This window comes from Diadema antillarum, unplaced genomic scaffold, assembly GCF_040938485.1.
Source record: "Diadema antillarum isolate AM-2024a unplaced genomic scaffold, OU_Dant_1.0 scf00000022, whole genome shotgun sequence".
Lineage (NCBI taxonomy): Eukaryota > Metazoa > Echinodermata > Echinoidea > Diadematoida > Diadematidae > Diadema > Diadema antillarum.
The window spans coordinates 2,311,636-2,334,875 of record NW_027270911.1 but is presented as its reverse complement, the minus strand read 5'-3'; the positions used below and the strand labels follow the sequence as shown (position 1 = coordinate 2,334,875).

The window sequence follows — 23,240 nt, the reverse complement described above, 5'->3', positions numbered from 1 at the left end:
CCAAAATTACCCTAAGGCCTTCTCGAGAAAGCGTTTTAAGAACGATCAGCTCCTGTTTGGTATTGTCAGGCAGACGTCGTCTGCTCAGCAGCCCCAGAGACTATGAATGTTACCTCGCCGACAGCCGTGGATTATAAATTTTGCCGCACAATTCCAAAAGGCCATGTGCTCATCTTGATAAACTGCTTATGTAGCATTCAACAAAGGCATTGGAATCTTTTAATCTACCTCCCACACATTAAATAGACTTCAAACAGAATGAAAAGAGGGAAGGAGATACTGCCCTTTCCCTAAAGCTGATAAATCTGGTGTCAGCTTCCAAGTCAAAGTACTAATCAGATACCCTCTCCAGATATAAAAAGAGTAGGATTTTTTATAATCATTACTTTTTTTTGGGGGGGGGGGGGGGGAGGAGACTTGCAAACAGGTAATTCTGTGAGCAATTTCAGCTTTTACAAAGTCTTGACGTTTCTAAATCGTTGTAGAGTTGTGACATGTTCAGACAGTGTAGACTGTATGTGTCCCCTTTGCCGAATGTTCATGGTGAATACCATTTCACTTGACAGGTACACAACAGTGTAGGCCTAAATAGTTTGTAAATCAATCATATACTATATGCTTACAAATGTTCAAGTAAATGCATCTTGAAGTGTGTCAAACCCTGTCTCTTTGTGGTGTTTAGGGGTTTGGGAGCTGAAGGTTTACAGATTTCAAGTGTGAACCTAGACATTGAGCAAAAATTGAGTGGATTAACACATCCAGACTATGATGGGCCAAGCATGATTAGAGAAATGTGTCACAGGGAGTATTCAAGCTTGATAGCAAAGCATATAAAATTCCTACACATGATGGGCCTATGTACAACTGTAGGCCTATACATGTAGTGTGAATTGGCATTCTACATACAGTATTTATACATGTACATCCATAATCATCATACACAGTACAGGGGCAGATCTGGGGGGTGTTTCATCAACGTTTGTCAGTTTTCAGCAAAATCCTTTGTTTTGATTGGCTGAGATGCTCTGGTCACTGACTGTTACTATGGTGATTCAAGTTGTCAGCGCTGACAAACGTTGATGCAGATCCAGGAATTCTGTAAAGGGGAGGGGGGGCACAACTAAAATTTCTGGTGCCACTTGGGGGGGGGGGGGGGGGCGTGCACCGGTTGCACCCCCCTCTGGATCCGCCACTGCAGTAGACCTACTTGTCCATCAGAAAGGGGGCATTTCCCCATTGAGGCTAGCCTTTCAGACTTTCTTGCCCCTATCACACCTCATGGACGGAGTGGGCAGTAATTGACCCAAGTCTGAGAATTACAAGCATCCACATTCCAGAAATTCCAACACAAAAGTTGTTTCACTTTCTCAGTAAATCTGCCGAGGGCCATTGACCACTAGAAGTAGCTATGGCCACAGACAGTGGTGGCTCAGTGAGTGTGTATTCCTGGAGCCATCTCAATGAGTCAATGGTAGGGATATGAATGGGGGGCATGTTCAGGGAATCGGAAGATGCATCCTTTTTGTTGCCATGATGTCAACCAGCGTAGGCTTTCTACACAGACAAGATTGCCTACTCATTTGTAACGGTTCTCTGAAAGCGGCAAAAGACTTTTTTCTCTCCGGCTGCAGATGAAAAAAACAAAAACAAAAACAAAAACTGCCTTAGTGCTAATATGAAAATGTTAATCAGTATAATCAATGTGAAGTATGCTATTGTTTAGTATACAAAATGTGAACGATAGTGGTATCAAAAACTGTTTCTCTAATATGAAACTGTCAAGGTGATGGTTTATTGAGAAAATTAGTGATAATATCTATTAAAGCTCCTTATGTTTGCAGCTTCATTACAAAATTTTTGCATGGTAGGGTGTTTTGTGATACAACTGGTCTCTACAAAGTTGTATTCATTATAGGCCTACACTGTAGGAACCTACATCAATGCAGCAAATGTGATTTTTTTTTTTTATCACTGCTCCCAGTGCTTTAAAAGTAGTGGCTTTGAATGCAAAGGTGCAATATTCTATACCCCTTTTGTCATTTAAAGGGTGTGTACAGTTCTGGTCGAGGTGAGGATTAAGCTTTTAACATTTTGCGAGATACAAAGTTGTATTCAGAAACCATTCTATCAGATGTCAAAGATCATGCAATTCTAAAAGGTATCAAAAGTTTATTTGATGAAAATCGGTTTTGAAATGGCTGAGATATCCAAAAACAAGGTGAAACAAATAGATCCTAATAAAGTTGTGGCATGTCGCCTTTTATTATTATCACTTTTTGGATATCTCAGCCATTTCAAAACCAATTTTCATCAAATAAACGTTGAATCCTTTTTAAAATTACATGCTCTTTCATATTTCATAAGAGGTTTCTCATTATCTCACTTAGAAATGTTAAAAACATGAATCCCTTACCTCAACCAGTACTGTACAGTCCCTTTAAATGTCTTCCTTTGCTGCTGTGTGGGTATTAGGCCTACATTTTTAAGATAGTTACAACAAGAAGTCTTCCTGGCAAATGTGGCAGAGAAAATGATATCTGGTTGAATAATTGGGCTATAGGCCTTGATCTCCCCCCTCCCCCCCCCCCAAAAAAAAAATGGAATATTGGATAATCTGCAGGCCTATACTTCACTGCCTACCCCTATTTGAAAGTCTCCATCCCCCCACCCCCTCAAAAAAAAAAAATGAATAAAAAATAGAAGGTGCATGATGGTGCAAGCTTCATTCATTAAAGGAACAGTCTCATGTCAAGTGTCAATGATGCAACCAGTATCACAGTCTGTCAAACTATAATGACATGGAACATTATCCATTTGAAATGACTATATCTGACTGGCTGTAATTCACATTTTATAACCAAAGGAATGTCAAAACTGAAAGCTGATGTTGATGCTGTAGCTAATGGTAGTCATTTAATACCTACAGTACAGTAGGTGGAAGAATATTACAAGCTACTACAAGTAGGCCTTTGCTTAAAGTTTTGTAAGTGTATCAATTTTTTTCTCTCTTTTTGTCCTGTGAAGTTCTTACCGTGCATTTCTGACCAATGACCCAAATCACCACCACCACTGAACTTGCACAAAAAGTACAGTAGCTGACCACTGGGGCAAACAAAGGTTCTTCAGAAAAAGTACAGTGACCGCTGGCTCACACAATTGGCAACCACAAGTTGTTTTTTTTTTAAGATAGCGATGAGTGTTCTGAAATTTGTACCAGAGATTCGAAATAATCTAGTTTCACTGTTTAGGTATCAAGTCATTTCTCCTTTCAGGGAATAATTTTCCTGGTATCGCATCGCAATTTGCTATGCATTTTTACACCACTGCTATACAAACCAAGGAGGTATTAGTACCTCCTTGTACAAACTAACTCTTGTGTAGCAGTTTTCTTCCATAGAAGTGGACAGGATAGAAATATAAATGAAATGTTCATAAGCTGAAACTGCTAATCAAATATGAGTTGGAAAATTATTCCCTGCCTTTGCTTCATTGGAACAAGACCATAATATGCAGGCTTACGGATACTGTAGGTCTACCGGTACTGTATGATGCCATTCCACTGCAAGGGAAATCACCAAAGGTGTCATTTACAGGTCAAGTGTTACATGTTTAACCCTTTGAACCCTGCATTATTTGAGATGGTCGTGACCCTCACCCTGCATTATTTGCACATATTGAGCATATTTTGCTAAATGACTGAATACATTGGTAATACATACAAAAAATACAAAAAAAAAAACAAATAACCAAAGGTCTGTGAAGTGTGGTTATGATTACTCCAATTTTATTTGAGCTGCAATAATAGCTCAGCATGACAATATAATGATTATAATCATAATGATAATCAACAATAGTAATGTTAGCTATAAAAACAATAACCTCACTCCCTGACTGTGCCACGCCCCCTTGACTTCGACGATCACCAACATGATCACCTCCAGCTCCAGCTCTAACGGCATCCCAGCTGCTATTTCCCCCGCTGGTACCCGGCTAAGATTGTACATCACCTTGTGCAGCATCTAGCTCATCATCTGTGTCCGTTTCATCTTCAAAATCACTGATTTTGACTATAATATGACTTGTCAATAGCTTCCTCATAATCACCAGATGATTCACCTAAGATTATCGCATGAGCCTCCTCTGCAGAATAGCATCTTTTTGTCATTTTTATAGCTCAAAACTTGCAAATCCAAACCGTAATCAACGAAAGTATAGACCGAAGAACCTCTCCACATCGTTGTCGTGAGATGGCGTCATATTTAGGGGGTCACCTGACAGTTAACTCTCAAGTTATCAAAGTCACATGATTTCTGGCCGGTATACCGGCCTTTAGGGTATTTGCACGTTCTGCGCGCGGCCGGTTTTCCGGCCTTTCGGGTTCAAAGGGTTAAGAGCATTATCTCTTCAAAACTTCCTCTTAACCATTGTTGAGTTCATTGCACACTAGCTTTAATAGCAAGATTTAATAAAATCAGCGAAATTGTTGTTATTCTGTGTCTTTTCCGGCATCTTTGTAGTAGGTCTATGAGATCATTGATCCCTAGCAGCTGAAATGCTGCAATGAACAGGGGTATTCTTTCTGATGGTTGAGGCCACAAACTCTGACTAAAGAACCAGTCACAGTTACTGAAACCTGACTGGCTTCCCCACTCAACCCTACAGTTGTTATTTTATCATCACATAAATCACCCCCCCCCCCCCCCCCCATGTAATTTCTATGACAGTTGCTTTGTTCCCACATTACAAATCATCACTGTGTTTACTTTAATAGCCATCATGGCAGAAAAAAATTGTATGATAGGTGGTCATAAAGTTCTCCAGGGCCCTGTTTTATGAAGAGTTATAATTGATTATATAGGGCCTAGTTGATTTCTGTCATTAGTCTATGGCAGCTTGTGTATTAACTTCATCTAATTTACAATCGATTACGTCTTCTGATAAACTGGGGCCCTGTTCTATTGTAATAGCACTGTAAAACAGTACTTACAGTTGTAGGAAAGGGGTTGAGATGACTTTGCATTTGATGGTCAAACCAACTTTAATACCAACCAAATGTCACAGAGGAGGCTTCATACAAGTCATGTCAAATGTTTTGTAACTTCAGTACATTGAAAATAATGGCCTACATACTTAATGGTCTACTTTCAGCTACCTTTAATGATGTTCCAGTGGCTATGCTTGTACGAATTTGTAAGTGCAAAATTACTGCCCAGTTTTTCAACTATTAAAATAGGTCATCCAATATGCTGCTTGTTTGTCAAACTGTATCAAGACCAATTTTTTCTCTATCAAAATGGGAGATGATTGATTTTGTCAGAGCAATTTGTTAATACAGAGCTAGCTAAGCTTGCCATTTTTAGGGTCAAGGTCAACTTCGAAGGCAATCTTGGTACTGAAGCTCCACTCCTCACCCCCTCCCCCCCCCCCAAAAAAAAAAATAGAGGGGGGGGGGAGAGACATGATGACATTGTGTGAAAGGACAAGCTGTGACAGAATTAATCTACAGGTAGATTTGTGTCTTGCTCTCCCAAAGGTCAGACACCAAATTGCAAAGTGAAATGTTCCTTTGACCAAACCCTCTACGGTGCGGGCTAAGTAGAAACTGATGAAGCACACGTAAGCCAAATGACAGTGGAATGATCTTTTTTTCCCCCGAAGATTGGCGATCGTTAAAAGATCGCCGCTCCTCCTTGATCGGTATCGGCGATCGTTAAAAGATCGCCGCTCCTTGATTGGTATCGGATCGGCATCGGATGATCAGTTTCACCACTAGTCATATTTCACTTTTCGACTGTTTTCTGGCAAAGAAACTCTTGTCATCCTGGGTTTGTGTTCACTTTCACAATCCGCCAATGATCCATCTTTCTATGAACTGAAGTGTGGTGTTATGTTTCTCTCCTTATAACAGTTCTTTTATAAATTGATATTCATGACACATACACTGTAGAATATTCCTGTGAATTGGTCACAGATCGGAAAAGGAAAGACCCTTGTTTTCTTTATAAATACCGGTATATATAGAATTAAAGTATCAACTGCAAGGTACATTTTTAGCAGCTCTAGTGTAGATGTGTAGGAATCATGTGCACAATTCGATATCGTATAAATTTCAAGCTTTTGTATTGACTCTACTATTTTTGCATACAAAATTGAAATGTCTACACTTGAAAAGGAGACTACCGTGTTCATAATATCAACTTGTGTTGGTCTGTATCAGAATGTTTGTACTATAGCATGTTTTGAAAAGAAAAAAATACAACTAAAACAATGGGCAAATGTAAGAATATAAAAGTCGCAACAATGAGTAAATGTACACTGTATGAATGTGCAGGCAAAAGGAGAGGTTTGGTAGAGAGCCAAGAAACAGTACATAGAGTTTAGACTTGCTGTACACTGTGCCATGTGAATGCCAGCATGCATGCATTGGCAGAGGCAATTTTAGATCATTTCTGAGATAAGCTTGAGTCTCTCATACACATAACTTGCACCTGTCACACAGGTAATTGTGTTTGCAAACTGATTTTGCATTTTTTAGGATTCTAAAGTACAGTTCCATACAGTATATTATCATACATTTGTACACTGTATGCTGGATGTACAATGTAATTTTGGGGCCTTATTTTCGAGAAGGGGGAGGGTTGATCTGAGGTTGTTAGCTGAGGAAATCTTCAGTTTCCCATTTATTCTCAAATTACATTCTTCCAAAAGTATGTCCATGAATGTTAGATTGTGTATGCTTTTACTGTTTATGGAGAATGGGGGTTTGAGGTTTTTAGCTATTAAAAAAAAAAGTCTACAGTTTCCGATTCTATTCTCAAATTACATACCGGTACTTCCAAAAGTAACTCTGTGATTGTACTGTATAGATGTAGTATGCCTTCAATTGTTCCCTTTAAACGTGTTGAAGAATTTCTGCAGAAGACAAAAACCAATTCTTCAGTGTACATGTACAGTAATAGGATGCATTTACAAAGTACGGTGTAGATTTACTTTTTTTTTTGGGGGGGGGGGGAGATACAAGTAGGAACATGGGGATGTTAGCACATTGTAATTGTACAGTATCTGCATACAATGTACATTGTAGTCTTAAAGCAATAAGCCAGGATGCTCTGGGAATGCAATGATTATATGTGGTATCAATCAAAATTGGTACCGATTGAGTGAGCAGATGTACTGTTTTGTGAAATGATGTGCATAAACTTGTAGTAGGGGAAATCTGGAGTCAGTGGAGTAAGAATTGGTTGATACAGTGCAGAGGTGAGGAGTAACTGAAATTCAAAGAGTTGTCCAACTTTATTTGACTTGTGACTGATGATCAAATCTGTGCCATAAGGTCATTGATGATGTGTGGGATTGTAATCAGTCATGTCACGAGAAGATCATATACGGACTATATTGCTGTATTGCGGCAGGAACTGAGAATCATGTATAATTGAAATGTAAAAAGCAGGAAGTAGAACCAAGAATCGCCTCAATGAAGCTACAGTTGATTAAAAGCACAAGTCATTGCCAAACAATGCGTAATCCATTAAAAGTCTGTGTAAATGAATGATAGTTAGTGTTGAATGAAGGTCAGTCCTATTAGACTCCCCAGAGGTGTAATGCATGATGGTATTACTACATGTATATTATTAGCAATGGTGATGGTTTAAAAGTGTGTTGATGGATGAGGTCATATCATTACAATCCAATTCCTGATTGAGGCTCCATTTCCTCCAGTGCCCTCTCCTTACCCTAAGTAAAACATCTCTAGAAATAATTAGTGGAAATCGATAAAGGTCATGTTTTTTATGAGTGTACATGCATAGTTGGGATAAAATTGTTCTGCTTGCTGTAGCAAGTTTAGTAGCATGTACACCCACTACTCTGTCATACATGTGTACACATTATATCATTGAGCATTTATTCTCCCTGGCATCTGTGTCTTGGATGTGCACTTTGTGGGGGGGGGGGGGGAGGGGGAGGGGGGGGGGAGGGGGAGGGGAGGGGGAGGGGAGGGGGAGGGGAGGGGGAGGGGAGGGGGTTAATGTTGGAGGGAGGGGAGGGGAGGGATAGGATTATACTGGTAAGCCACAATGCCAGAATCCTGCCCTCCCTTTTTCTCTTGATGAGTTTGCATTTCTGGAACTTTCAGCGCCACTGAAAAAAGGGCATAGTGTACCCGTGCCATGATTATTACAAGCTTCGTACAAGGTTGTGAAGTTGCAAACTTATTGTAGCCAGCAATCTTTGATATCTGTCTCTCCCATGCATTCTAAATAGTAACCTATGAAAATGTTTTTAACTTTGAGTGTGTGTTTTTATTCTTTAGATGGCAGTTCTTATACAAGTAAAAACAGTTCATCGTACTACAACCATGCAATACATTCTAATTCCTTTATAAAGGGTAGGCATTTATCTGACAATGTCAAGCAGGAAAGCCCAACAAGAGCTACACATTGTTCAGTTGAATTTCTAGATGGGGGAGTTGGTTGGTCCATTTCTGTCAAGCTCTTTATGAAGAAGTGTTCAGTAAATTGTACGATTACTGTAGGTGCCCTATGTTCACTTGTATAGGGCCTATGTACAAAATGGCAAGCTGTAGATGTCCCCCACGTGTTCCAAATATAGTATCAAAGATGAGATATTCCGCAGCCGATGCAGGATGGTTACGCAGTGACAAGGCCCTTCCTTGTCAGAGAGCTGAGATTTTTTTTTTTTTTGGTTGTTTGACCTAATTTGGGAGTACAGTGTAGGTATACTGAATCAGTGAGCCACCCAGCCAAAAAAAGGGGGGGGGGGAGGTTATGACGTTTGCGAATCAAATTGAAAACTTCCTGGATTTCGAAAGGAAAAGAGAGTCAGATGAGGGAAAGTGTGGGGGAAAAGTGTGGGAAGAGAGAGAAATGACATCTCATGTAAACAGAACATTGCATCATCTTCACCTGTCCCCCCCCCCCCCCCCAGTCCTGAACGACTGTCGAGCAACACCGGCAGTTGCCAGAGATTTGTTTTATATTTGCTGCTCCCTCATTGAAGTGCCTGTGCCAGTGTTGCTACAACATATACCTGTACATTGTAGGGGCAACGCCCTTGCAGCATAGGTGGTGTGTAGTAAAGTGTTTTTGTGACAAGCATTCAAAGCATGCGTACCCGATTATTATTATTATTGTTTTGTTTTTTTGAACTGTGAGAGCTTGTCACTGATCTACATGTACACCAGTAGGGTTCAACGAAATGCAACCATTTCCACTGTGACAAACTCAAATACATCCATGCCCTGTGAACAGAATTGCACCAGTGTTTTCGAGCATGTGTCTGTCATGTGAACTGCCTCCAAAGTGTTTTCTGCATGACTTTGTATGCCTTTTTGAAGCTTGTCACTGCTTTCACTATCATTCTGGGAAAAGAACTCGGGGAAAACTTATGTATGAAACTTACTCTTTTTTTTTCATTTTCTGAATCAACAAAAAGTTTCTGAAAGTTTTAATCAGTGGAGTGAACTGAATCAACAATATTGGATCTATTGGTTTTTTTGATGAGCTTGAGTACTTTTTTTTTTTCTTCTGTTCAGCATGGTTCAGAAGCAATTTCTGTGAAAAGACCCTGGCTGAATGCATTCTCATGCCTTTACTTTAGCATCCAGTTATCAATCTAATGGTTGCCTTCCCTTGTGATTGTTTCTTTTGAATTCCCTATAATTTATCTGAAATTTCAAGCACTGTGGTTGTCGTGTCACTTACAAAAGTGTATGTACAACTGTTGCACGGTCCTTACATTCTTCATTTATACCTAGACTACCTTTTTGACATCACTCATCAGTTGTTAAAAATTTTGTTATCCTGAGCATTGTTCCTTGCCCAATGGATAAATATTCATTTGTACAACGCATCTTGGAAAGGATTACGTAATCATGATTCCCGTGAGGACTTATCGGAGTCAACCTGTACCACATCCTGCATATATTTATAAACATATGACCCCCCCCCCCCCCTAAAAAAAAAGGAAGAAGAACATGATAAAAACTTAATCACCTTGTAGAAAATACTACTGGTACGTAATCAAGTAGTTTTGATGGTATCCCTGGCTGCCTCTGTGATAAGTTCCAAGAACGTAGTGTGATATCATTACCTGGTTTCGAGATATGAAAAGGAAGTGGGTGGGGCAGGGAATTCCACACACGTTGGCATTCGGCAGCACGATTTAACCCCTACAGTGCATTCTTTACTAATTGGCTCAGATCAAGATGTCTGGAAATCGGTTTGATATATAATCTATTAAAATAGATTACCTAATCCCCCTAATCCCTATTATGTCATTGTGGTCTATCCCTTTAGACTGAGGCACATTGCTGCACCTGAATGGCTTGCTATGAGTATTACTATTACTGTACAACCAGGTGAAGTGTGTGTTGATTTCTGAATGTGAATGATACAACAGCTTTAATAGCAAGTTACATTGTAAAAAGTCAAGTGCCTGGACAAGTAAAGGGTAAAGTACATTTTTATGTACAAGCCATATAATGCATAGTTGTTGAATTACAGTATGAACATACATCATTATGTTCCACTGTATTTTCCAAATTGTGCATACCGGTATCCACAAAAATATTAAATAATCTTGTACATGGGTGTTTACTTACAGTTTAATAAAGCAAAGTGTAGATGAAACAGGTGCAGTTTGTGTAATTGCAAATTTAGTTTCAAAAGACTTTGGAGCAAGATCTAGGTTTTTTTACTCACATTTGTATCAACTAAAGATTTTCTGATCTTTATACTCACTGACTCTTAAAACTGCTCGATTGAAAATGAGACTGGTACAGTTTGGAATGTATCCAACTACAAGCTTGTATGCTTCAAGTTAAGTGAGTAAATTCAACTTGGATGGCCTATCAGCGTGTGTAAACCCGCATTTGACACAGATCTCAAACATTAATTATCGTCTATATAGACTAATAGATAGGGAGCAAACAATCTTATTGTCTGTTCAATTTGCTCAGCTACTCAAGAGTCAGATAGGACATTAAAAGTATTTACCACTCAAACTGGTGATTATGACTGTAGTACCATTGAATTAATGGCATACTTCATTTCTGTCTCCGCCCCCCCTACGCAGAGTTCCAAGATGACTGGGAGAAGTCACACGAACCGGTGGTCGAGGGCGTCACGTTCTACGTAAAGTACCTCGGGGTGGAGATCGTCAACATGCCCAACGACGAGGCGCACACGTCAGACGCAATCAAGAAGATAATCCATCGGGTATGTTGGATTTGCATCGGAACCCAATTTTTATTCCCCTCCGTCATACTAACTATTATTGAACCAGTGCAATATTTGAGCAGTTGCCATATGGGGCATGTTTGTATCATTACACGGTTTAAAGGGGATGGCGAGTAACTGATCAGTGGGAATCAGTGGGATTGCTGAGGGATGATTGTTCCAATCCTTGTGGGATTCATTTAAGAGTACATTATATATCTATTCTTGTGTGAAAACTATTTGCTTCAGAATGGTCTCATATTCAAGTAATGTGCAGTGTAATGTTTCCAGGTAAGCGTCCCTGGTCAGTGACGGGGCATTAATCTGCACATTACTTGAATATGAGACCGTTCTGAAGCAAATAATTTTCACACAACAGTAGATACTGTCCTTTTTTTCATCTGTCTCTGCCCCCCCCCCCCCCCCTCCCCTCCAGTTATCCCTTTATGGTGTTTGTGTTGTGCTTCACCCACTAAACTACACCAGTGTGCAAAGGCTCAGAATTGTGGCATCTTTACTATCCCAGAGCAAATATTTGAACATTCCAACCAAAGGTCATGCTCATGTACATTTACATATAATACCCACAAACTAAACAAAAAGAAGAGGGAATGAAAAGGATCATCTTGGCACGATGCTCTTTTGCTCACCAGTGATAAATGTTGTGTTGCTGAAAACAGACACTCTGTAACTGAGCTATTTATTTTACACAAGAGTTTCCAATGCTATCACGTTTGTTTTCAGACCTGCTTTCGTATCTATGCTTATTGATAACAAGAATGTTTTGACTCTTTTGCGTTATCAATATCTGTGCATAAAATTTGTAGGATGTTTTGATGGACGACAATCAAGGGCTCCTTTTCAATTCTCCATATAATGCATCACAAATTGATCAGTTATTCAGATAGTCACAGAAACAATTTGCCAAATACAAATTGTATGTGCTGTGGTAATTGCTTGGGATTAGTGCAGTGATCATCAGAAATATATATGAAGCCCTTTAAGTTATTTGATAACCAAATCACACTGACAATGTCATAGGATAGAAGATGTATATGTCCATTATTAAATGAATTACAGGTAGAGAAAGATTTTGTTTGTTGCATTTAATAGATCTTGGTGAGAATGTCTAAAGTACCAAGATGTGGATTTCAGTGTAACTACAGTCAAACCTGCCTTAGCGGCCACCTCTCTATAGCGGCCACCTGTCTATAGCGGCCACTGAAAAATCCCCCCGAGAGAAAAGCAATGTTAAAGACCCTGTGTATAGCGGCCACCTGTCTAACGCGGCCAGCGGCCACAAATTTTGTTTCCCGTGGTAGATTTTAACCTGTCTATAGCGGCCAAAAACTCGATGGAGCCGTAGCCGAGCCGATAATTCAGCGTGTTTTTCTGCTTGTTAGCCGTGCCAGTCATTCCTGGGCAACGTTCAGTTTTCGCCATCGTTGCATTCATCACTTATTCAGTCACAATAATGCACTAGTGTTAAGCTTTCTTCATGACTGTGCACATGCTACATGTACTGTGCAACAATTTCATAAACACCGGCATTGTTCTATGTATGATACACACATGTGCATACGTACACACATACATGTACATGTAAGTATATATAGATGTATACAACGATGATACATGTTACCTGTCTATAGCGGCCACCTGTCTATAACGGCCACTTCTCCCGTATCCCTTGGGTGGCCGCTATAGACAGGTTTGACTGTATATGTATTGTGCAAACAATACAGTACTTGCACACTTGGAACCAAGAACTGACCTTTAATTCTATGGACATCATTTCTTCTTCTTCTATGATTAAAGGACAAGTTCACCTTCATAAACATAAGGATTGAGAAAATGCAACAATGTTAGTAGAACACATCAGTGAAAGTTTGAGGAAAATTGGACAATCGATGCAAAAGTTATGAATTTTTTAAATTTTTGTCTTGGAACCGCTGGATGAGGAGACTACTACAGCTTGTGAGTCATATGCGTACAACAGTATAAAGAAAATGTAAAAGAAAATTCAACATATTTTCACTTTTTTCGCGTAATAAAAGAGCACTTGACTTGCCTCTTTCTAAAGGCAGGGGGAATAATATTACCCATAACATTTGTCGGTAACGAGTCAGGGGAATGTATACTTTTTTCAACAGATGGAATTTTGTGATATTCTCTTTATATTTTCCTTATATTGTTGTACGCATGTGACATCTAAGTTATTCATACACTGCAGTAGTCTTCTCATCCAGCGGGTACTGCACAAAAACTTCAAAAATTCATAACTTTTGAACGGATTGTCTGATTTTCCTCAAACTTTCAATGATGTGTTCTACTAATATTGCTACATTCTCTCAATCCTTATGTTTATGAAGGTGAACTTGTCCTTTAAGTCAACCTCGCACAGGTTTTAAGAATTGAATTAGTCAAAGAAAATTGCCACTTTGAGTGGAAAATAAACATTCATGAGTTAATTCTGATGTGTACAAAGTCAAAATTCAAGGAAGTTGAAGGATATTCTCTTGTCTCTTTGAATTCAAAGTACATGTACATAGGGGAGGTTGACTGTATAGCAACATTAAAGGTAGGGAATCCCATTTGCATGCCTTAAATGAAGAGTTGTATAAATACAGTGGTATGTTGAAGAGAGTATCATTTTAGAAACTCCCATAAAGTATTGAAAGTGGAAGGTAACATTTAGTACACTTTTTTGACCGTTAGATTTTGAATTGAATTTTTTTCGGGGCTCACCGTAAATTCCAGTACATTACTAGGCTACTTTTGCAGACCCATGCACTGCATGTGTGTCCATCATGTATATTTTGTGAAGAAAGTTCATCAAAACTTACAAACATTTCTATATACATTCTTGCCACACACTCTATATGTTATTACATCAGCTCTTATACTTTTAGATTTGTGTTTATAGATAAAAAATACAGAAGACTGCAACAAAAAGGCTTAAGTGTGGCTGACACACAGAACTACTGAGTAGTTGAGTTTTGTGCATTATTCAATTTGTAGATAACTGTTGACTTCCAAATTTCTCAGCAGTGGCCTAAACAAGTCCCCTGAGGTTCATATTTAATGTTTTGCTGCATTTTGGGAGGTCTGTAAAAGGTATCCCCTACCTTTAACAAGGGAGTGTAATTATAATCGTGGGTTTGCGCTATGTTAGCAGCAGCAGCTTGTACAAGATCAAGTGAGAGGTTCCAGAGAGTCAGGTTTTGTTGTGGCAGCAGCTATTAGAGTGCAAATTATTTTGTACCTAGCACACATCCATCTCACAGAGATGTGTGATCACTCACCCCCCAACTTCCGGGTTGGAAGATTAGGATATCACTCTTGGGGCCTGCATTATTCATCATCATGTATGCGCGAGTCACCTCTAGGTGAACCTCTTAACCTCCTTTATAGACGTAGATGTTGTTCTGTCTTCTTTTTGGTTGTTGTTTTTTCCCAAATTTTGCAAGAGGCTTGGGGGATGCAATTAATTGTGAGTGCATGCTTCCAGTTGGATGTAGTCTACACTTTAAGGAATCTGCTTCAGGATCACACATATCACAATATCTGGGTCTTCGTACTTCTGCTTTCCAGTGCTTGATGTACCAGTAACCCTGCTCCGCTCAGGCCATCAAAAGACATACATGTAGTGTGTATGATACTCCCGAAGTTGCCAGCCAGTGAACAATTTGGTTAGCCTGTGAAGTGCATTTTCATGCCATGTGCAAGTTGCCTGCTGAGTATAATTTATGAACAGCGCAGAATAAGGCAAGCAGTGCTGAAAGTTTCATAGAAATTGAACATGTAATGAGAGAGGTGTAGAATTGCTTTGAAACCTAATGCTGTAATTTTGAATTAACTTTCTGCTTGGGGTCACATGTCCTTTCAGAAGGTTTCATACTTTTTTTTTCTAAACTTCTTCAATATGTAAAATAGAAGTGCATTAATGCTGTCAGCAACCACCAGCCATGAACTGAAATTGAATCTATAATTAGACCAACATTTGATAACTTGAGCCTTGCAAGGAAACTATTGTATTTAGGCTGGTATGCACACTGTCTCATTGACAAATGTTCAAAGAGCTCTACACTCTTGAATCTGCATCGGATGATTAATTTTGATTGGAACTTTAAAAACTCAAACCCACCCGATCTACGATTACTATGTTTTCCTCCATTGTACACATATATAAATGAAAACCGTGCCAACACGTGGTTGTAAGTGTCTACTTAAAGCATCTAAGAGTAAATGTTTGGGGCTGTTTATTAGTATGCTGTAGTTCAGATGAGGATCCTGAAATTGAATCTATAGTTGTACACCAACATTTAATAACTTGAGCCTTGCAAGGAAGCTATAGGCTGGTATGCAGTCTGTCCCTTTAACAAGTATTCAAAGCTACACTGTGGAATGTGTATTGGATTACTCTTTTTGATATGAACTTCAAAACACAAATTCACCTTATTCATTATTGCTTTGTTTTCCTCCATGATCAAATCGCACACATAATAATGTACACACAGTGCCAACACGTAGTTATAAGGTGTAAAGCATAGAGCAGATATTTGGGGCTGTTCGTTAGTTACAATGTACATGTTCAGACAATGATCCTTAACTTCAAGGATAAGCTGGTACATTGTAGTTGAGTATGGGACGCCAAGTGTTGAATCATGGTCCCTTTCATCACGAAATGACAAAGTTGTCATTCTGTTGACGACACTGCCATCTTGTTGACGGAATTATCGTTTTGTTGACGAAATTGCCATTTTCACGACGAAAGAGACCATGCGACGCTTGGTGCCCCTTACTTACATTTTGTACCTATGAGCTTATCCTTGAAGTTCAGGATCACCGTCTGAATGTAACTATTGCCACAGCCATTTCTATTCTATGTACAGTGTATTAATGTATTGAAAATGTTTTACATTGTACATTTGTATGCACATTAAAGGAATATTTTGTCTTTGAAATGCTCAAACATATACATTCAGACTGCAAATTTATACAACTGCTGATTCAATTGAACTTAAATAGAAAACAGTTCTGAATATTAGTTGGCTGTCACATTATAAAACATGGTTGAAGAAATTTGTTCCGGAGGAAGCTGATTCAAATTTCTTCCGGACTTTGTGGTTCGTGACTAGCAAGAAATGTATTTTCAAAACTTCTGATTTACTGAACAGGTTCATTTGCCAGTCTGAAACTGCCAGCGGTGCTTCTTTGCCACCCTTAAAGGACAAGTCCACCTTCATATACATAAGGATTGAGAGAATGCAGCAATATTAGTAGAACACATCAGTGAAAGTTTGAGGAAAATTGGACAATCCGTTAAAAAGTTACGAATATTTCAAGTATCTGCGCAGTCACTGCCGGAAGAGAAGACTACTACAGTGTATGATGTCACATGCGTACAACTATATAAGGAAAATAAAAAGAGAATTTCACAAAACTTTACTTTTTGAATAAAGTGCACATTTCTTCGACTTGCTACTGACGTATACATGTTAAGGGTAATGTTATTCCCCCTGCCTTCTGAAAGAGAGAAGTCGAGTGTTCTTTTGTTATGCGAGAAAAATGGAAATATGTTAAATTTTCTTCATTCTCTCTTTATATCGTTGTACTCATGTGACATCACAAGCTATAGTAGTCTTTTCATCCAGCCGTGACTGAGCAGAAACTTCAAAAATTCATAACTTTTTAATGGATTGTCCGATTTTGCTCAAACTCTCACTGATGTGTTCTACTAATATTGCTGCATTCACTCAACCCACATGTCTATGAAGGTGAACTTGTCCTTTAAGTAGCTTACTGTCGGTCAGACTGACTCAACCTGGTGTAGTGGTGCTTTACTTTAAATAGGGGATGGGAGGGATCGAGGAAAAGAATGGGCAGGAGCCATCTCAACTGTGCACAAAGACTGTGAGCTAATGATGTGTCAGAACTGATAAGCTGTCTGTAATAAATCTCTGGTGCCTTCTTATACATGTAATATCAACTCTTCATGTTGTAGTAGTACTGGTTCTCCATTTTGATTTTACATCTCGATCTTCAGGTGGTCTCTTCTGTAGTTTACATCTATAAATACACATGATGTTCATATCTAAACTTAGATATTAGCGCGAAGTTTCAATCTTCGATGCTTAATAGTTTGAAGTTTATTCCTGTGTAGATGCACTCAGAAGTTAGTCACTGTAAGTTGATGATTAGAGCCATATGACATCGTAGCATGGGTTTCCAATGTACATCACGGGGAATTCTTTTCCCTTTTACAATGTACATATGTATATGAGTGGTGCTGGAATTAAGGTACAGTATGGTAAAGAATGAGGAACATGTTAAGCACAGAATAATGTACTTGGCAATGTAAAAACAGGAAAAAAAAGAAATTAAAGATTTTTTTTTTTTTTTTTTTTTTTTGGGGGGGGGGGGGGGGAGACATGACAAACAGAATAGTGGCTTACATAGAATATTTGTATTTGATGTTGAGCTCAGCTTTTAAAGTGATGCCTGAGGCAGAGTGATGTCCGTGTATTGTAAGGCTGACACTGTAAATTCTTCTTATTTGTGGCAGATAATGCACTATGGTATGACAATGTATTGTGATCGGTAGCAGAGGAAAGAATTTCTTTACAGTTGACACAGTCACGCAGGAAATATATTTTGTTATTCCCCACCCATTGCCCAGTCAGTGTTCATCCATGTTTATCTTTAGGCTTTCCTTTGTTGCTCATAACATTTTCTCTGTGTATAGTTTATAATGTGCTGCATTCTGCAATCAGCATATTTAAAGTGGAATTTTATTTCAATGATATTTACTGACTGGAATTTCAAAAATGCACAATGTACAATGCCTCGTGTGCATTTTCTATCTGAGGCTATTTTTGCAACTGTTGTCATTACTGTACAAGCTGAAATTTTTGCAGTGGTTTCATTTTCGCGAATTTCGCAGTGGTTTCATTTTCTAATTCGCGAATCGCCTTTGAACCGCGAAAATAACAACACACGAAAATAACAACGCGTGAATAACTACGTTCAGTTATAGACCCTCGCAACCGTGAAATTAACAACACGCGAAAATGTCCTCCAAGTAGCGATTCAGGAAAATATCTGTATGCGAAAATTTTAGCTCGTATAGTATATTACCTAATGTAGGATGATTTGTTTGATCTGTTTTTTGGTTTTGTTTTTTTTTACCCCTCCTAGCCTTACTCTTGAAAGTACAGATATGAATTTTAAACTCATTCAGAGTACCGGTAGCGATTTATAAATTAAGAAAAAAAAAATTACCGAGTGTGTTGAGATGTTACAGCAAGAGTCACAGATAGCTGTGCCGCTTTAGATAGTGAAATTGATACTTTTATTTCCTTTAGAATATTGAAGAGCACATTCTGTCCTAAAAATGGATCCATATCAAAAGAAAATCCATAAACCTTGTAACAATAACCTAATGATTTATGATTTTTGTGTGACAGCTTTGCCTTTTTACTGAATAGTTGGTGCAGTTGATCTATAGGCTGGAGATGTAAACGTTTACTTTCTAAAGAATGGTTGAATCTTTTTTCCCCGCTGTCTTAAAGGACAAGTTCACCTTCATAGACATGTGGGTTGAGTGAATGCAGCAATATTAGTAGAACACATCAGTGAGAGTTTGAGCAAAATCGGACAATCAGTTAAAAAGTTATGAATTTTTGGAGTTTCTGCTCAGTCACGGCTGGATGAAAAGACTACTATACACTGTAGCTCGTGATGTTACATGAGTACAATGATATAAAGAAAGAATAAAGAAAATTCAACATATTTCCATTTTTGTCCCCGCCGAACGAGTTCGAGCAGGGGACTATGAAACGGGCTCCGTACGTGTGTGTGTCCGTCCGTGCGTCCGTGCGTCCGTGCGTCCGTGCGTCCGTGTGTCCGTCCGTGTGTGCGTCCGTGTGTGATCAAAATGTTCAAAATGCTACTCCTTCGCCATTTCTAACCCGATTTTGATTCTGTTTGCTTTATATGATAGCACTACATGGGAGCTTTGAAACTTTTATACAGAATTTCAATTGTGACCTTTGACCTTGACCTTTGACCTATATTGTACATTTTGCTTCAAAATGCTACTCCTTCGCCATTTCTAACCCGATTTTGATTCCGTTTGCTTTATATGATGGCACTAGGTGAGGGCTTCAAAACTTCTACACAGAATTTTGACCTTTGACTTCTTTGACCTTTGACCTTGATTTTTGACCTATATTGTACATTTTGCTACAAAATGCTACTCCTTCGCCATTTGTAACCCGATTTCAATTCCGTTTGCTTTAAGTGATGGCACTAGGTGAGGGCTTCAAAACTTCTACACAGAATTTTAACCTTGACTTCTTTGACCTTTGACCTTGATTTTTGACCTATATTGTACATTTTGCTACAAAATGCTACTCCTTCGCCATTTGTAACCCGATTTCAATTCCGTTTGCTTTAAGTGATGGCACTAGGTGAGGGCTTCAAAACTTCTACACAGAATTTTGACCTTTGACTTCTTTGACCTTTGACCTTGATTTTTGACCTATATTGTACATTTTGCTACAAAATGCTACTCCTTTGCCATTTGTAACCCGATTTCAATTCCGTTTGCTTTAAGTGATGGCACTAGGTGAGGGCTTCAAAACTTGTACACAGAATTTTGACCTTTGACTTCTTTGACCTTGACCTTGATTTTTGACCTATATTGTACATTGCCTACAAAATGCTACTCCTTCGCAATTTCTAACCTGATTTTGATTCCGTTTGCTTTATGTGATGGCACTAGGTGAGGGCTTCAAAACTTCTACACAGAATTTTGACCTTTGACTTCTTTGACCTTTGACCTTGATTTTTGACCTATATTGTACATTTTGCTACAAAATGCTACTCCTTTGCCATTTGTAACCCGATTTCAATTCTGTTTGCTTTAAGTGATGGCACTAGGTGAGGGCTTCAAAACTTAGAATTTTGACCTTTGACTTCTTTGACCTTGATTTTTTTACCTATATTGTACATTGGCTACAAAATGCTACTCCTTCGCCATTTCTAACCCGATTTCGATTCCGTTTGCTTTATGTGATGGCACTAGGTGAGGGCTTCAAAACTTCTACATAGAATTTTGACCTTTGACTTCTTTGACCTTTGACCTTCATCTTTTTACCTATATTGTACATTTTGCTACTAAATGCTACTTCCGGCGGGGACATATATTACGCACCGCGTAATTTCTACTTTTCCTTGTTCTCCCATAACAAGAGAACACTCAACTTCTCTCTTTCAGAAGGCAGGGGGAATAATATTACCCTTAACATACGTCAGTAGCAAGTCAAAGAACTGTGCACTTTATTCAAAAAGTAAAGTTCTGTGAAATTCTCTTTTTATTTTCCTTATATAGTTGTACGCATGTGACATCATACACTGTAGTAGTCTTCTCTTCCAGCAGTGACTGCGCAGATACTTGAAATATTCGTAACTTTTGAACGCATTGTCCAATTTTCCTCAAACTTTCAGTGATGTGTTCTACTAATATTGCTGCATTCTCTCAATCCTTATGTATATGAAGGTGGACTTGTCCTTTAAATACTCACTCTGTCTCTTCTTCTCTCGAGAGTGGTAGGGAGGAGAAAAAAGAAAGGAAGAAAGTGATACTTTTTTTTCAACATATGTTTGGAGTTTGTGATACATGTAGCTCCAAGTGGCATCTCCCCTGCAGCGCAACCAGTGATGTTGGTATTCTTTGTGTGTCTTTGCAGGCAAAGTATGGATCGGGAAAGGTCCGCAAGGTTGCCCTGACGGTCACACCAACCTCCCTGAAACCCTTCGACCTCGAGACCAACGAGGATCTGGAAGAGATCACGATACACAGGTGAGGAGTTCGACTCAAGGGCTTGGGGTTCTGTGTGACTGCCGCTGGCATCTGTGTGACACATGTTACAATTTGTATGTATTTTGTATGTTTTTTTTTTCAGGATCAAATCTTTTCATGTTTTCTTCCCTCCTTTTTAGCTCACCTGAGCCAAAGGCTCAAGTGAGCTATTGCGATCGCCCTTCGTCCGGCGTCCGTCGTGCGTCGTGCGTCGTGCGTCGTGCGTCGTGCGTCGTCCGTCGTGCGTCGTCCGTCGTGCGTCGTGCGTAAACTCTTTACATTTTCATCTTCTTCTTGAAAACCCCATGACCGATTTTCATCAAACTTGGCAGGTAGCATCCCTAGGGGGTTAGGAACTCAATTTGTTAAAATGGGCACCATGCCCCACCCAGGGGGCCCCCAGGGGGGCCCAAACCCCCCAAAATTAAGGAATCTGTAAAAATCTTCTTCTCTAGAACCAGAAGTGATAGAGCTAAGTTAATACTATGAGTTAGTACATTGATGACTGTAGTTGCAAGTTTGTTCATGGCAGAATCAGGGGTGCCCCCCTTGGGACCCAGGGGAGGGGGGTGGGGAAGGGTTCTAATGGGGCCTAAATTGTACATTTTCATCTTCTTCTTGAGAACTCCATGACCCATTTTCACCAAACTTGGCAGGTAGCATCCCTAGGGGGTTAGGAACTCCATTTGTTAAAATGGGCACCATGACCCACCCAGGGGGCCCCCAGGGGGCCCAAACCCCCCAAAATTAAGGAATCCGCAAAAATCTTCTTCTCTAGAACCAGAAGTGATAGAGCTAGGTTAATACTATGAGTTAGCACATTGATGACTGTAGTTTCAAGTTTGTTCATGGCAGAATCAGGGGTGCCCCCTTGGGACCCGGGGGGGGGGGGGGGGGGGGGGGGGTGAGGAGGGGTCCTAATGGGGCCTAAATTGTACATTTTTATCTTCTTCTTGAGAACCCCATGACCCATTTTCACCAAACTTGGCAGGTAGCATCCCTAGGGGGTTAGGATCTCAATTTGTTAAAATGGGCACCATGCCCCGCCCAGGGGGCCCCCAGGGGGCCCAAACCCCCCAAATGAAGGAATCTTTAAAAATCTTCTCTAGAATCAGAAGTTATAGAGCTGAGATAATACTACTGTATGAGTGAGTACATTAATGACTGTAGTTTCAAGTTTGTTCATAGGAGATCCAGGGGTGCCCCTCTTGGGGGTAGGGGGGGGGGGGTGGTTGGAAGGGTCCAAATGGGGGCCTGAATTGTACATTTTCATCTTCTTCCTGAAAACCTCATGATGGATTTTTGTCAAACTTGGCAGGTAGCATCCCTAGGTGGTCAGGATCTCAATTTATCAAACTGGGCACCATGCCCCACCCAGAGGGCCCCAGGGGGCCCCAATTCCCCCAAATTAAGGAATCTTGAAAAAATTGGGCCCTTATTGTACATTTTCATCTTCCACTTGAGAATGCCTCATCAAATTTTGGTAGAGCTGTGAATAATTTAGATTAGTGACTGCGTGAAAGGTGAACTTGCGATACTCAGGTGAGCGCTAGACCCACGGGTCTCTTGTTGTTTTTCCAGGTGGTTGGGTAGTTTCAGGGTTTGGGGAGGGATCTACAGCTTGTTTACAGACTGCTCCCTTGGGGTCAGGGTGCATCACAACCCATGGGGAAAGCATTTGGTTGAATGTTACATGTAATACTGTACGAGCTGAAATTTTCGCGGTGGTTTTATTTTCGCGAATTTCACGAATCGCCTTTGAACCGCGAAAATAACAACGCGCAAATAGTTACGTTCAGTTAGACCTTCGCAACCGCAAAATTAACAACACGCGCAAATGTTCTCCAAGTAGCAATTCGTGAAAATATCTGTACGCGAAAATTTCAGCTCGTACAGTACTTGCCACATGTCCTTGTGTCTTTGTCAAGTAAAAAAAAAAAGAAAAAAGGTGCAAATCATGATTATGTAGTCCTACATTAAAGTTTACAGTCATCCCCATCTATTTGTGAAAAACAATTTTCCTAAATGAAAGAATAGTGCAATGTTTTGAACACCCATGCAATCACATCTGTCAATAAAACATTAATGAGTTTTTGCATGCCCTGTCAGATGTTGCGACCTCTTTCTCGGAATTG

At 39.6% G+C, this 23,240-nt stretch overlaps 1 protein-coding gene across 1 annotated transcript in view; it reads left to right on the top strand.

The window, feature by feature from the left end:
• Positions 1–23,240, top strand: part of LOC139730442 (uncharacterized) — a 52,260-nt gene that overhangs the window by 12,217 nt on the left and 16,803 nt on the right. Inside the window, exons 2-3 of the mRNA XM_071641285.1 lie at positions 11,095–11,237; positions 20,993–21,105. Coding sequence (XP_071497386.1) covers positions 11,095–11,237; positions 20,993–21,105 — 256 coding nt within the window. The remainder of the gene's footprint in view (positions 1–11,094; positions 11,238–20,992; positions 21,106–23,240) is intronic.